The sequence below is a fragment of the Lagenorhynchus albirostris genome, chromosome 13, assembly GCF_949774975.1.
Source record: "Lagenorhynchus albirostris chromosome 13, mLagAlb1.1, whole genome shotgun sequence".
NCBI classification, from domain to species: domain Eukaryota; kingdom Metazoa; phylum Chordata; class Mammalia; order Artiodactyla; family Delphinidae; genus Lagenorhynchus; species Lagenorhynchus albirostris.
The window spans coordinates 43,650,325-43,665,115 of record NC_083107.1 but is presented as its reverse complement, the minus strand read 5'-3'; the positions used below and the strand labels follow the sequence as shown (position 1 = coordinate 43,665,115).

Sequence of the window (14,791 nt, the reverse complement as noted above, 5' to 3'; positions counted from 1 at the left end):
TGGTCTCTACATAAAAAGTGTTTTTCTTGGGCTTCCCTGGTGGCGCAGCGGTTGAGAGTCCACCTGCCGATGCAGCGGACACGGGTTCGTGCCCCGGTCCGGGAGGGTCCCACATGCTGCGGAGCGGCTGGGCCCGTGAGCCGTGGGCGCTGGGCCTGCACGTCCGGAGCCTGTGCTCCGCGGCGGGAGAGGCCACAACAGTGAGAGGCCCGCGTACCGCAATGTGGCCCATCAAGGGTCAGACTAGGAGGATGTGATCTACTCTATTAAGATGTCCTTGGGGTCCTCTTTTCTCACAGATCAAGGAGAAGTTACTGCAGTTGACGGAAAAGAGGAAAGAAATGATTGACAAGTGGGAAGACCGATGGGAATGGTTAAGACTGAGTAAGGATGTACCTAATCTCTCTGTTCTTTTTGGGTCCCCACTGAAAGCAAGCCAGTTTATTTACCTGCTTTAATTGACTTGATATGATGTTATCCCTTAATGATTTTTGGAGTCTTTCTGAATGCTGCTTTTTTAATATCCTGTTTCACCATTTCATGCTAATAAGTATTTTTAAGTAGTTCCCTGTGACATAGTCATTATCTTTTATCTCATGATTGGCCTCAGTGTTGCGAGTGGGGTCTGAGTGTGTAGGAACAGTATGGGGACGACAGGATGTGGCATCCCTCTGGGAGAGTGCAGACAGGAGCCCCTTCTCCGCCAGTTATCTTTAAGGAGAATTGTTACTGTGGAGTCAAGAAGATGGAAAGTTTGCTTGTTAGGTCTTATGAAAGCTTACAACCATAAAGATTTTGCAGTGAACCGGGCATTATTCTAAGTGTTTTATATGTTTTTCTTTATTGACTTCCCACAATAACCCTCTGAGGTAGATCCTATTTTTAATCTCATTTTATAAAGGAATATGTGAGCTAACACAGAATCCATAATATACAGTATCAGGAAGAGCATTTATGATTGGTATGAACTGCAGGGGTAGCCCAACTGAAGCATTATTTACCGTACTTTGCCATTCTGTGTTTGGGGCTCCGGGCTCTGTCCTTATATTATATTATAACCTTATTCTCAGGCACCAGGAGTGCGTTCTAGAAGCAGAATCCAAGGGGCCTTTTCTGAACGGTGTATAAGAGACCTAGTGGAGGCATCTCAGTTCTTCTGAAAAAGAAATCCCACTTTTGATCATCCTTTGGATGAGGGTTTGGTCTGTAACTTTTGCCAGCCCCCAGGGCAGGTTCAGTTCAGTTCAGTTCAGCAAAACCCAGATTACACTCCACTGTGAGCTAGGCACCAGGTTGCATGCTGGGCATTCCTGATGAGGTGACAAGTTTCTCGAGAAGCGGGGGCATCTCCTTGTGCCGTGTTGGAGGCCACCAGGGTGACACCAGTGCTGCCCGCAGTCGTCTTCTTACCTGAATGACCCCAACCTTTGCTGCTTAAGGTATAATGAAAATGCCAGCCACAGCGCAGGCAGAGCTGAGGTCTGGCCTGCCTTCTCACAGCTGCAGTGGGTGGAGGTCATGCTGCGTTTCCTCACGTGTGGAGGAACAGAATGAATAAAGCAGAAGCCTTAGCCCATGCTGTCCCTACTTTCCCTACTGCTTCCAGATCCTTCCCTGCCTCTCAACCCCCCAAAGTAAAACATGGCACTGCCACCCCAGAGAGGGTGATTGGTGAATGGCTGTCCCATCAGAGTAACCTGGTTATATGTAAATTGTGAATTCTTCAGGGCTCTGGGGCTTACCTCACTGAAGTAGGGCTGAGTGAGCAGAGCATACCTCCTGGTCCTGCATGGCCATATAGTAGCCACGGCCCACATGGGGCTCTTCAGAACTTGCAACATGGCTGGTCGAAATTAAGATGTGCTCCAACTATAAAACACGTGTCAGGTTTCAAAGACAGGAGAAAAAAAAAGATGTAGCCCAACTCAGTTAATTTTTATACTGATTAGGTGTTGAAATAACAGCTATATCAGGTTGTCTAAATTATGCATTTGAAATCAGCTTCACCTGTTTTGAATGTGGCTGCTGGGAAGGTTACAGCTGTACACGTGAGGCTCACATGACGTTTATGGGCACAGCGCAGATCTAGACTAGACTGTAAGCTGGTTGTGCCGGCAGCTGCCAGCAGAGGGCAGCACCTCCCTGAGCTCCCGAGTCACCCTGCCCCCACACTCACTCTTGGCTCCCTGTGCAGTCTTGGAGGTCCATCAGTTCTCAAGGGACGCCAGTGTGGCCGAGGCCTGGCTGCTCGGACAGGAGCCCTACCTGTCCAGCCGAGAAATAGGCCAGAGCGTGGACGAGGTGGAGAAGCTCATCAAGCGCCACGAGGCTTTTGAAAAGTCTGCCGCGACCTGGGACGAGAGGTTCTCCGCCCTGGAAAGGCTGACGACAGTAAGTGGGCCCTGGGAGCCGGGGTGCTCTGCCTTGGTTCCCGTGGGCAGCCTCTCCTTCCTGCTCACCTCCTAGGCTAGGGAGCTCAGGCCATCGCTCTGATTTTAAAAGCAGTAAGGATCTTCCTGGAGTTGGTGTTTCTCTTGGTACAGAACGTGGGGAGATGGTCCGGGGCTCCTGCCCCCTCAACCACCACTTCCTGGGCACCTAGGTCTGTGGTCACTTCCTGTCTGGGGATTGATCGATTGGGATTTGCTTTTCTCTTTTGATCTGCTTTTCTTCCTGTACCTCATAGAAGCCGTGGTTTCTAGGGAGCATAGCCTTACAGTTTTCTTCCGATTTCAGGATTAGAATTCCCGTCAAGCACTAGTAGCTCGATCTTAGACCACTGAAAACTCTCCCCAGTCTTGATAATCTCTTCTGCCAAAATAAAGGCCTCAGGACAGGCCTTGCTCAACTGGTCTTTTCTCTCCCAAGACACTTGCACTCCTGGTGGAAGGCTGATTCTTTATGGCGTGCTTCCCGATTTCTACAGTCGTGGGCATCTAAAATGTACCTGGACACATGTGTGTTAAAACGGAATACTTTGGGTACATGCATACATTGCTCATGAAATGGCTTAGTTCCAGTTAGTCTGTCTCCTGGCTTTTATTAACGTGTTATTGAGGTTTGGCTGAACCTGAATCCCTACCGCAGCACAAGAAGCCTCTGTGGGAATTATTGCAGCTCTGACTCAGTGGTGTTGGTCTGACCTCTGATGAGAAGTCCAGCACGGACCCTCATGCTCAGGTGCTTTCTTCCTCAGCAAAGTTGAGAGCTGCAGAGTTCGTTTAGAAACTAAACCCGCTATCCCAGGGGCACACACAACTCGCAGGGCTTCTGCCATCCCGTAGAATGGATCTGTTTCATCACTCAGGCCTCTTGTTTCCTGTGGTTCTGGGTTGTAGCTGCAGTTCCTGTCACCTTAACGAGATTTTGCTTAGGATGTCAGAGCTTCTGGTTGTCCCGCGTGATCCAGCGTAGACCACTCAGACGGGAGGGTTTGCCTGGAGCCCTCTCCTTAAAAGAGGTAGAGTTTGGGGTTCTGCCACACATCAGCGTGTTCTCCCTCAGTTGGAGCTACTGGAAGTGCGCAGACAGCAAGAGGAAGAGGAGAGGAAGAGGCGGCCGCCTTCTCCTGAGCCGAGCTCGAAGGTTTCCGAGGAGACCGAGTCCCAGCAGCAGTGGTGAGTCACGGGCAGCCCGCCCACTTCAGTCTCAGCTTCAGTGACAAGAGAGGTTTAGGGAGCACACTTTCTAAGCCCGTGCTGATGTGCCCTTCCTGTTAGTCACTTCTGAAGACTACTGAGACTCCGTACGGTCACCCCTGGGTAACATTTGAGGAGAGTGACTTGTCCACAGTCACACTGCAGTGTTGGCAGTGGGAGTGGAATGTCGACAGCAACCACCTCTGCTGTGCACACGTGTGTACACACACACACACACACACACACACACACACACACTTAGAATTTCCACATGAGTAAAGGGATGGAGTGAACTACCCAGATTTCAGGCCAGTGACTGGGTGGTGATGCTTTCTGAAAGTTCTGGGTGACTTTGACACGAAGGGCAGAAATTACTCTGTATTTCTGAAAGGCTGATTATTTTGCTGGGGTCCAAGCTCCATGACAACCCTGAATGCCACCTTTATGGGTAGGGATGCCTGTGGTCTTACTCTCTCTATCTAGAGTCAATTTGAAACAAAGAGTTTTTAGAAAGAAATCACGTCATGTGAAAGAGGGCTGCATATGTTTTCCTGAGAGAAGGGCTCTAATGAAGTTGACTTGTGTTCTCCCCCATCTTCTTCTCTCTCTCCTCCTCTTTTCTTCCCCTCTCCCCTCCCTCCTTCCCCCTTTCCTCCTCTTCTCTCCTCTGTCTTCTTTCTCCCCCTTCCCCAACAGGGATGCTTCAAAAGGAGAGCAAGTTTCCCAGAATGGTTTGCCGGCTGAACAGGGATCTCCACGGGTTAGTTACCGCTCTCAAACCTACCAAAACTACAAAAACTTTAATAGCAGACGGACAGCCAGTGACCAGCCGTGGTCTGGACTGTGAAGTTCACTACCATTTGTCAAGAACCACTCTTTCCAAATCCTGTTGGTTTGACCTTTTGGCTTCCACTTCACCCACAGTGTTAAAAATTTTACTTAATTCATAGCCTTCCTTGGTTTCATATTTGTTTGCGTTTAATTCATGTTTATTTGAGTTTTTTAACTGATGGATGCTCAGTTGCCTGAAAGCAACATACGTATTTTTTGTTTATTTATCGTGAGCTTTTTACTTTATTAAGATTTTGCAGCGAAAGCCTTACGTGAGTAATTGAAATTAAATGAGATTACAGCAAAATGAAGAAGAAAACTAGAATCTGACAGGTATGACACATCCAGCTATACTAACAGGGTGCAGTCCTGCACTATACGTAGCCCCCTTTACAGAGTTATTAACCTGCAGTAGTTTACTAGGAATTGAGGAGGGAGACTTCCAGTACTAAGATTAAAACCTAGAGTCAGCTGTGTAACATTCCATGAAGGATACATTCATTTATTGAAAATGATAAAAAAAAAAAAAAGAAAGGTTGAATCTACTTGGGAAGGTTTTTTTTTTAAACTTTAGGTGCAGAATCTGAACAGTTTTGAGACCCTCAGATCATTTATTACTTTTTTACAAACCAGGTCCTCTCTTTATTTTTTTCTGCCAAGTCCTGAACCGAGAATTGTAGGCTCGCTTGCAGCAGATAATGCAGCCGGCCTCAGGAGTCAGGGGCCCACTGACTGCTGCCACCGCCTCTGTCTGGGTCACTGTCGGCACCGCCGGAACATGGGATGTGGCAAGTGTGGCAGCGCTTCTCGGCCCGTTGGGGAAGCCTGCCTACCAGACTTCTCCACGCCTCTCCGTTCAGTTGATGACTTCAGGGTGTCAAACTGTTTAAATTTTGCAAACAAATGGAACAAAAGCCATTCTGGTTCACCCTGATTACTTGAACGACGCACTTGGGGGAACCCCCCCAGGAGCTGTTGCCTGCCTCCAGGCTCCAGAAGTCCTTCAGCGTCTCTGTAGTATGTCTCGTATAGATCTTCTGATTCATTTTTCATTTTCCTAAGTCCTTCTGTGAAGCTCTCTAATAAAGAGTCGTTTAGGGTGACATTTATCAGACCACCAGCAGGGATTTGAAAATGTTTTAACGAAATTCTATTCACCAAACCAAGTCCATATTACATCAAAGCCTTGTGAGACATTCACTTGCTCATTTGCCATATTTAGATGTTAGTGGAATCAGAAAACCTGTTTTGATATGTGTTCTCCATGAGTTAAGTCTAATTTGTCTTTTCATGATGCATGTCTTTTTTTTTTCTTTTGTCAGGATAACATCATATAGCATCTTGTTTGTTTTTTCCTCATTTCTATGTACATATCTATCTACTTGCGACCGTAGATGGGTATATAGATAGATGCCAAGCTTCTTATGTTCTGGGAGTAGTATGCACCATTATTGGGTCTCTGCCTTCAAACTCACCAAAATTCATTTTAGAAAAGAAACTACTGCTTCATCTTTGGTGATTAGGGAGCCCTGACATGTGTTAACTGGCTCCAAATGATATGTGTCATTGGTCTATATGTATATATGTGATGTGTCCATATATATATGTTTAAATTTTGTATCATGAGGGCTAATACCCAATTTTATGCCTTTCGTATTCAGAAGACCAAAAACAAAACAAAACAAAACAAAGCCACATAAGCACACAGGAAAGAAAGGAGTGCTGTGATGCTTTCGGCGTTTGTTCTCATGCCTATTTTTATCTAGATTTTTTAATTGTAGCTTGCCAGACAGAGTTTTAATTGAAATTGGATTGTATCAGAAGAAGAAAAGTTCTTTTCGTTCTTCTGAGTTACGGTGCAGAGACTCAAGTTAATGAACTTGAAGGTAGTGTTGCTTCTTGCACTTAGAAAACCAATCAGGTGTTCCTTGTGCTACTAGTTGTCACGTTGCATTTACGTTCACCTCCTGACTGAAGTATCTCAGGTGTACGCAGCCACTAATCGCTAAAGAGAAGCAACGTGGGGTGGGGGTAGGGGTGTATCCACATGTACCCACTGTTTGGTCACAGCACTACGATTTGCTTTTGATGTTTGTCTCTAGTGGCGTGTTGTCTGTTGGCATGCTTAAGCACATGTCCATTAAAATTCATTTTGTTCCTTTTATTTTCCTTGTTTTCTTGGTTAGTGATTCATTTGCATAAACATTAATTATCTCTGCCTACTGGTTTGGGGTTTTCTCTTTCCTTCTAACTCTAAAGAAAAAAATTTTTGCTGCAGAATGTCCCCCAGAAGGGGCTTCCCCTGGCTGTCACCTACCTTGAAGTTGGACCAAGTATGATAAATTTTAGCCTTTTTCCAGTAAACGTTCCTCTATCCAGGTCACTGCTGTCACTAGCAGTTTTTGAGTCACACCTGCAGCACTAATTTTTTTTTGTTTAACCTGGTTTCTATAGACACTAACCCCATGTCTCCCTGGACTCATGCCTGGCACAGGCCTTCCAGACCGATCTCATACTTCCTCCCAACCAGAAGTTTCCTGAAATCTCACACTAGAACAGATGTGTCAGCCTTAAAATCCACTCACTCACTTTTGACTCGGGGGCTTTGTTTTTTTGGTTACTATTTCCCCTTTGTCTCTCCTTTCAAAGGGAAAGGCAAGAGAGATATTTAAGTGGCCGACTCCTTATAAGCACTGGTCGACAGGCCGTCACTTGCAAGGCCAGGATAATCACCATGCATCTCCTCCCTAGGCCATTCTGCCCTAAGAATCCTTTTTCCACGTTGCTGTGTGGATAAAGGGTTCTAATCACAAACACCCTTCAAGTGCATAGCCTCTAGTCTTACCTTAAACCCCGCTGCTGACAGTAATGGTTTGTATAGACAGAGTATAAAGTTGACTCCCAGCCCACCACTTAGATAAGGCCCAACGGAGACATCCCAGTTCCTGAGAGTTGACATATCGGATGTTCAAGTGGTGGTGGCCAGTCTCCCACTGATCCTGTTGAGGCTGTCGCTGCTAATTTTGCTGTCACGTGGTTCTGGGCAGCAGAGGTGGGGGACGTATCTAATGAGCGTGCCGTTGACACCTCCGTGTTTGTCCGTGTACGAAGGGTGCAGGTTGTCTGTAATCCACTAAAGCGTCAGCCACACCCAGCTTTAGTAACTCGCTAATCCCACGCCCTGGGTGTACCAAGCCAGGGGCCGCTTCAGTTCATGGTACACAGTTGATGGCACACAGGCTGAAAGCGATAATGAATGGAGACCCTACTGCATTTCCCAAGCCGGAAAGCCATGAGGGTTACAGTATAAGTGAGCTTGGGAAGGAACAGCTCCCGAAGACGTCTCCAGCCTGAAGGGTCAGAGCCGCTGGAAGCCTGGCTGTCTGGGCTTTCCCGTCTCAGTGCAGCAAGGCACCGTGATCAACCAACACGTGATGGGGAAGGCCCTGGTTCTGTCTTTGTTTGGGGGTAAATAGCCGTGTGGTGTTGAGTGACTGTGATTGGCTTTTCCAGCTCCTTTAACACAAACTACAACCCACTCACGATACAACTTCGGCAGATGTGGTTAAATTGATGTTCGTTGACTTGCCTCATTTCCTTCCAGCTCTTAAGTTCCAAAGTCTAACGGGGATGGTAGATGTGAAATGCATGATTGCCGTCCTAATTTCTGCATGTGTTTATGACGATGTGTCGAGGGGTGGTGGGAGGAGAGCCGGAGAGCATTTTCAGAAACCGAAGGTCTTTCTTGTCTGACTTTGGGGGAATGCCGTGTAGTTCTGATAGAGTTGTCTATCCATCTGTTTGTGAATGCCCTTTCGCTTCAACTTCCAGCCCTTCTGGTGGCGTCCTTGGTTGTAAGGTGGCTGCTGTATAACGTCCACTCTCTCATATTTAATATGTGTGATTGTTAACTGTTGTCCTTTTGTTTTAAAGTAACCATAAGAGGAAATGATCTGAGTTCTATTAGAGAAAATGGATTGATCAGAGGAACAGAGTGCAGTAAAACTCATCCTGGCATTTCGCTTTTCTCATTTCCCCGTAAACGGGCGGGTATTAATCCATTCCCACCTTCTAATGTCCTTGGTGTCCAGCTGGCTTTGTGGGATGTGCAATGGTTTTACTGTACTGCCTCGATCTGTGCCAGGCATTTATACACAGCCACGTGTGCGAGTCAGAGCGTATGTGGTCACCCCGGGGGCTCACAGGGTTAGCTGAACGGCCTCTCCACTGTCCCTAGATGGCAGAAACGGTGGACACGAGCGAAATGGTCAATGGCGCTGCAGAACAGAGGACAAGCTCGAAAGAGTCCAGCCCCATCCCCTCTCCCACCTCCGAGCGCAAAGCCAAGACTGCCCTCCCGGCCCAGAGTGCTGCCACCTTGCCGGCCAGGACCCAGGAGACGCCTTTGGCCCAGATGGAAGGCTTCCTGAATCGGAAGCACGAGTGGGAGGCCCACAATAAGAAGGCCTCAAGCAGGTAACAGCACAGAGGCTGAGGCGGTCCCGGGGGGGAGCCGGCCCATTAAGAGCTGGGGGTGGGCCACTCTTGATCGAAAGGGGAGTGTGTGTTTATGTGGTTGATTTGTTCTGTAGCTTCCCGGGCGTTACATCCTTCTCGGGACTGACGTTGGGAAGCGGCAGTAGAGTGCTTTTTTATTCACCGAGAGAAGGAAGAGCTACGTGTGTGTGTGTGTGTGTGTGTGTGTGTGTGTGTGTGGGAACAGCAAGAAGAGGCCCTAGTAGTTCCTCCTGAGAAGGAATATCGCTAGATTGAGGTGGGGGAGTCTTCCCTAGAGTGAAATGATTTCACTGTGGTTTCCCTCCTGTGGGATGTTTTAAGACATTCACCATTTCCCCTACCTTATCTCCATATCAGTCTTTATATTCATTCTCTCTCAGTAGCCCTACTTGTATTATCTCCATTTTACAAATGAAGAAACTGAGGCTCTGGGAGGTTAAGAAAGCTCACTCAGTGTAGCTTCCTAGTAAATGGCACAGCTAGGGTAAAACTCATCTGATGCCACAGCCCGTGTGCTTAACCAGTAAACTAAACTGCCTGGGACCACCATGTACGGTTGTACAGGTTGTACACTGTACAAGGGAATCCCATCTAAGAGCTGCCATCCACATTGGGGACATTATAGATTTATTTGTTAATACAGGCAGGTGGCAGTAAAGTGTCTTGTTCTAATAAAAGCGGTATATTAGGACAGTTTGCTGTACCCTGGGGGGAAAGGCTACCTTATTCTAATTCAGCCAGTGTACCGTAAGTGCTAGTGGCCCTGGGTCTGCCTCCCCCTCCCTGTCACGTTGCCAGGCCACTTCATTACAGAATGAAGCTGAGGTGGAGGAGCTGCCTAAGGACAGGCATGTTTCCAGTAGGGAGCTTGGCCTGTACCCTGTTACCCCAAGAGTGTACCAAACACCAGCAAAAGTCTTTCCCGTCAGAGCCAAGAGTACCTTTATGTAATGAAAGAGGGCACTGTGGTTTTCTTCAAACTCAGAGTGAGAAGTGGCCCTCAAAAACCTGCCACTAGGGCTTCCCTGGTGGCGCAGTGGTTGAGAGTCCGCCTGCCGATGCAGGGGACGCGGGTTCGTGCCCCGGTCCGGGAAGATCCCACATGCCGCGGACCGGCTGGGCCCGTGAGCCATGGCCGCTGAGCCTGTGCGTCCGGAGCCTGTGCTCCGCAACGGGAGAGGCCACAACAGTGAGAGGCCCGCGTACCGCAAAACAAAACAGAACAAAACAAAAAACCTGCCACTAGCAGCACGTGTCTTGTCTTGGGAGTCCACAGAGGAATTTTGTTCCATTGCGTATTTTTAGCAGGATTTAGGAAGGGCTTTTTTAACAGGGGATCATGCCGTGTTGTGCGAGGATCATTTTCGTGTTAATCAGACCCTTAGTTCTTGAAGGGAGTGTGGGGCAGAAACTTGAAACTCCTTTCTTTACTACTCAGGTCCTGGCACAATGTTTACTGTGTCATAAATAACCAAGAAATGGGTTTCTACAAAGATGCAAAGACAGCTGCTTCCGGAATTCCCTACCACAGCGAGGTCCCTGTGAGTTTGAAAGAAGCCATCTGTGAAGTGGCCCTTGATTACAAAAAGAAGAAACACGTGTTCAAGCTAAGGTGAGCGTTGCCAGAGAGTGGGTGTGTGTTTATTTTCACTCTGGGGGTTGGTTCTCTTAGATAGATGCTGTGATCGGTTGATTCCCCTCCTCTGCTGTTTAAAAAGTCACCAACAAAGTGACAAACTGGATAGGCACACGTCTTGGTTAGGATCTCTGGGCTCTGTGGCCGGTTAACGGCACAACTGAACATGGAAGAAAAGGAACTTTCCTTTTTATAAGCTGGAACTTAGTGTTTCCTGAGACAAGGTGAGCTAGTCACATTTCACAGTTTAAGGGGAGCTTAGAAAAATAGTTTCCCCGTCTTTGCAGCTAATCCAGACCCAGGAGATGCTGTTCTTAGCTCATGACTTATCTGGAGATGGGTCAAGTGAGTCATCCCGGAGCCAGGTGGAGACAAACAGGAAGGGGCGGGAGGGGCCCTGTGCTCCCCTGACTCACCCGGCGGATGTTCCAGATGCCTCTGGAACCATTCAGTTCCAAATGTCTCTACCCTGTACAACACATACGACTCCCAACAGAGTGGATCCAAGCTCTGAAGTTCGGCTTGTACTTGGAAATGGGCAGGAAAAACCCGTTTTTCTTTTAAAAGCATGAAAAGTAAACATGTTAGTGGTTAGGACGATACTTAGTCTGATACTAACTTCATCTGTTGCTTTGGGATTTGAAAAGCAAACTTTGGTCCTCAGTTACACGTGAGCCTCATGCCAGCTGGACGAGGCCAAGGACCACAAACGAGAGCAGTTCAAATGGGGTGATTCCTTGAGCCTGGACGGGCACTGGAGGCAGGCCCCAGGGACCTGGGACGCTTTACACGCTGTAAGACCAGGCGCGGCCAGCCTGGCACCCACCCTGGCTGCACGCCCACTTTGTACTTCCTTGATGCAGCTTCAGAGCGTCGGGATATCGGCAGAGGGCATTTACCTCCTCTGCACCGGGAACACCAGCTTCCTCTCGATGCAGCAGAGAAGGAGGGGCCCTCCCAGCCAGCGTCCTCTCCGTGTCACAGCGATAGCCCGGCCAGGGCAGTTTCTTTTGTTCTGAGAGGTGTCTGAGAAGAGAAGTCTAGAAGAACTTTTCTGGGTGTCAGTTCAGAAAGCCTGGTGTTTGTTAATGTGGGGGATGTAAGTCCAGTGGCAGAATTTCAGGAGGGCCCGTGGGTTTTAAAGAGCTTTCTTCTGCGTTCAGTTTAGAGCAGTGATCAGTCATCCCCAGTGGTCTTTGCCACAACAGATCCAGGTGTTGACATGTTCGGAGCTTTTTGAATCCTTCCAGTGATTGAAACACCCACATTACCTGTGCATATTGGCCCAATTATATGACTTCTTGATGCCCCGGGGCGCGGCTGCTGGGCCTGTGCAGGCCCCCGGCACAGTGGGCGACGTGTGCAGGGTTCCCACAGGCATTTCTGGTGTGATTCCCGCGGCCTGCTTGTATCCCACGTGAGAGTTGGGGGATTTTTTTTCTTTTTTCTTCCTTAAGTTATATTGTGACTGAGTTTCTTCCTTCAAATTACAGACTAAATGACGGCAATGAGTACCTCTTCCAAGCCAAAGACGATGTAAGTTTCTAAGTTTCATTTTTTCAGATACTTAGACGTTTGCAAGTGTTGGTGGCCCGATGAGCTTTATTTACGATGTTCTTCCCATAAGTCATGATCCAAGTGGTGGCTTCTGGCCTCTGGCCTCCACGGTCATGAACGCTGGCAGGTGTTCAGTTCTCCTGTATCTCTCAGAGGCGGTGAATGTCATCTCACTGCCCTCCCGCCGCAGCAGGAGACCTAGTGCAGGGTCCCTTGAAGTCCGCGGAGGAGAACTGTGGGTGAAGCACAGGGAGCAGGTCCCAGGACTGGGTGTGGATCCTGCAGCCCAGTCAGGAGCCTCCCCGTTGTACCCACTGCACCCCACTGCCTTTAACCAACCATTGCATGGCTGTGCTCCTCCTTGAGAGGAGAGAGGGTCAGCCGATGGGAAAACAACACGTATGCAGGGCTTTAAATTCGAAAAAAGCAACTTCTGTTAAATTTATACAATGTTATGCGTCAAATATATTTCAGTTTAAAAAAGGAAAAGAAAAGAAAAAGCATCTTCTGGGGTGGGACCTGACACCTTACTGTAGACCAGTCTTTCCAGCTCGTCCACGTTTGTAGGGCCACATACTAGAGTGGGGACCTTCAGGTACCGTAAACCGAATTCTGGTGAGCGTTCAATCCTGTTCACTACTGTCCTGACAAAGCAGAGGTTCGTTTGGGAACTGCTTTCCCCTCTCAGGCAGACACACCGTTCCCAAGCCTTCCAGCCCACAGAGGCTCACACGGTCACCCAGGTGGACCGAGAGCATCTCATGCCCGTCCCTCCTAGTTGAGTCTCACCTGTGTCCCCTCCTTCATCCAGGAGGAAATGAACACATGGATCCAGGCCATCTCCTCTGCCATCTCCTCCGATAAACACGAGGTGTCCGCCAGCACCCAGAGCACGCCAGCATCCAGCCGGGCTCAGACCTTGCCCACCAGCGTTGTCACCATCACCAGCGAGTCCAGTCCCGGCAAACGGGAGAAGGACAAAGAGAAAGACAAAGAAAAGAGGTTCAGCCTTTTTGGCAAAAAGAAGTGAACTCCTTTCCGTCACCTCCTGCCCTTCTCTTAACCTTTTCAGTGAAATTCCAGCATGCAAGCTCAGAACCAACACATTACTCTCTGTGCCTAAATGTTCCTCAATGTGGTTGATTTTTTTCTTTTAATTTATAGAGCATTTCTCGGGGGGGTGGGAAGGGGAAAATACACCTAAACACTTTATCTCCAAGTTACAAAAAAGCTTGAGGTGCAGAGGGAAGACCAGATTTTTTTTAACGAAATTATATAGATTAGATCTCAATATTTAAACGGTTCCTCAATTTTGTGAGGCTGTGTTGGAAATAACCCGCCTCTAGTGCTGTTGGTATGCAAGGCAGCGGTGCTTAAACAGTGCGTCCTGTGCTCACCACAGACAAAATGTACCAACTTCCCAACACCATTCTCTTCCATTTACTTCCAGTGGTTACCTTGAGTCTTGACTATTAGAAGTGCTGGGTCTAACCTGGAATAAACAGATTGTGTATTACGATCTCGCTGCAGCCACAGTGCAGCCCCATTGTTAACTCTACAGACCAAACCGTTTGTATCTGGCATCACTTACTAACACACGACATGCGGCTCTTCTGCATCAGCCTGGACGACGGTTAAGAATGTCGGGATCCAAGAAGGAATAGAAAACTGATACTGTTTTAAATAATCTGTAATTTCAACTTCAATTTTTTTTTTTTTTTGCTGAAATACATTATATTGTATGTTTGAGATAATTCTAGTACAAAGTATAATAAAACTAGATGTATAATAAACCCTTTAAATCATTGGTAAGTGTACAAGTGGAACTGAAGCATTTACTGGACAAAGTCCTGTTACCCTAATGGTTACTTGCTTGTGCGTTGCCACACTGTGTTATAATTTGCTTCATTACCTTGCTATTTGATACATAGTGTGCATTTCTCTGTCACTGTAACGATTGTAATGACAAATTTTCATCTTACTGCACAATCAAAATGGCATTGATAGGAATGAACTCCAGAGGCTGGGCCTGAGCAGGGAGGTGGTCACTCAGGCCCGGTGCTCAGTTGTTATGACCTGTACCTCTCGACTTTTGCCCTATCTGTTAAATATATGCTATGTCATTAAAAGCTTTTAAATCTAGCACGGTGGGTAATTGTTGTTTTTTCTCTCCTTGCGTGCACGCCATGTAGGGAATTTGCAAAGTGAGAAATAGCAAACGGGAAACATTAGACCGTCCATCTGGGTTCCTATTTTGCATTCTTGTGCGTGTCTGGTACCCCAGCTTTGAAAGTTACAATAAACGGAGTAATAAATATGGAATGTTTTGCAGCTCTACATCCAGATTTTATCTTCTATGTATAAAAAAGTTACCAGAGAGCTCGCTAAACCTGAGCTCTGAGGCAAGGGTTAGAAAACGTTTTCAGTAAGTGGCCAGAGATGAGTAAATGTTTTAGGCTCTGTAGGCCGTATTCTGTTTGTTGAAACTCTGCCATTGTGTAATACAGAGGCAGCCATCGATGATGTGTAACCAGTGGGCGCGGCTGTGTTCCGGTAAAACTTTATGTGTGGACACAGATTTGAATTTCGTATAATTTTCATGTGCCACACC

The 14,791-nt window shown here is 47.5% G+C and overlaps 1 protein-coding gene across 5 annotated transcripts in view; it reads left to right on the top strand.

Moving 5' to 3' along the window:
• SPTBN1 (spectrin beta, non-erythrocytic 1) overlaps nucleotides 1-14,322 on the top strand; it is a 196,192-nt gene extending 181,870 nt beyond the window's left edge. For 4 of the 5 annotated variants that reach the window (XM_060168837.1, XM_060168838.1, XM_060168836.1 and 1 more), the window contains 8 exons: nucleotides 300-384; nucleotides 2,195-2,391; nucleotides 3,505-3,617; nucleotides 4,335-4,398; nucleotides 8,707-8,945; nucleotides 10,426-10,599; nucleotides 12,117-12,159; nucleotides 12,992-14,322. In XM_060168837.1, coding sequence (XP_060024820.1) covers nucleotides 300-384; nucleotides 2,195-2,391; nucleotides 3,505-3,617; nucleotides 4,335-4,398; nucleotides 8,707-8,945; nucleotides 10,426-10,599; nucleotides 12,117-12,159; nucleotides 12,992-13,210 — 1,134 coding nt within the window. In that variant the 3' untranslated portion in view covers nucleotides 13,211-14,322. Of the gene's footprint in view, nucleotides 1-299; nucleotides 385-2,194; nucleotides 2,392-3,504; nucleotides 3,618-4,334; nucleotides 4,803-5,791; nucleotides 6,634-8,706; nucleotides 8,946-10,425; nucleotides 10,600-12,116; nucleotides 12,160-12,991 lie in introns of those variants that run through there. The other variant, XR_009544039.1, reaches the window with a different exon arrangement.
• Nucleotides 14,323-14,791: the final 469 nt, after the last annotated feature.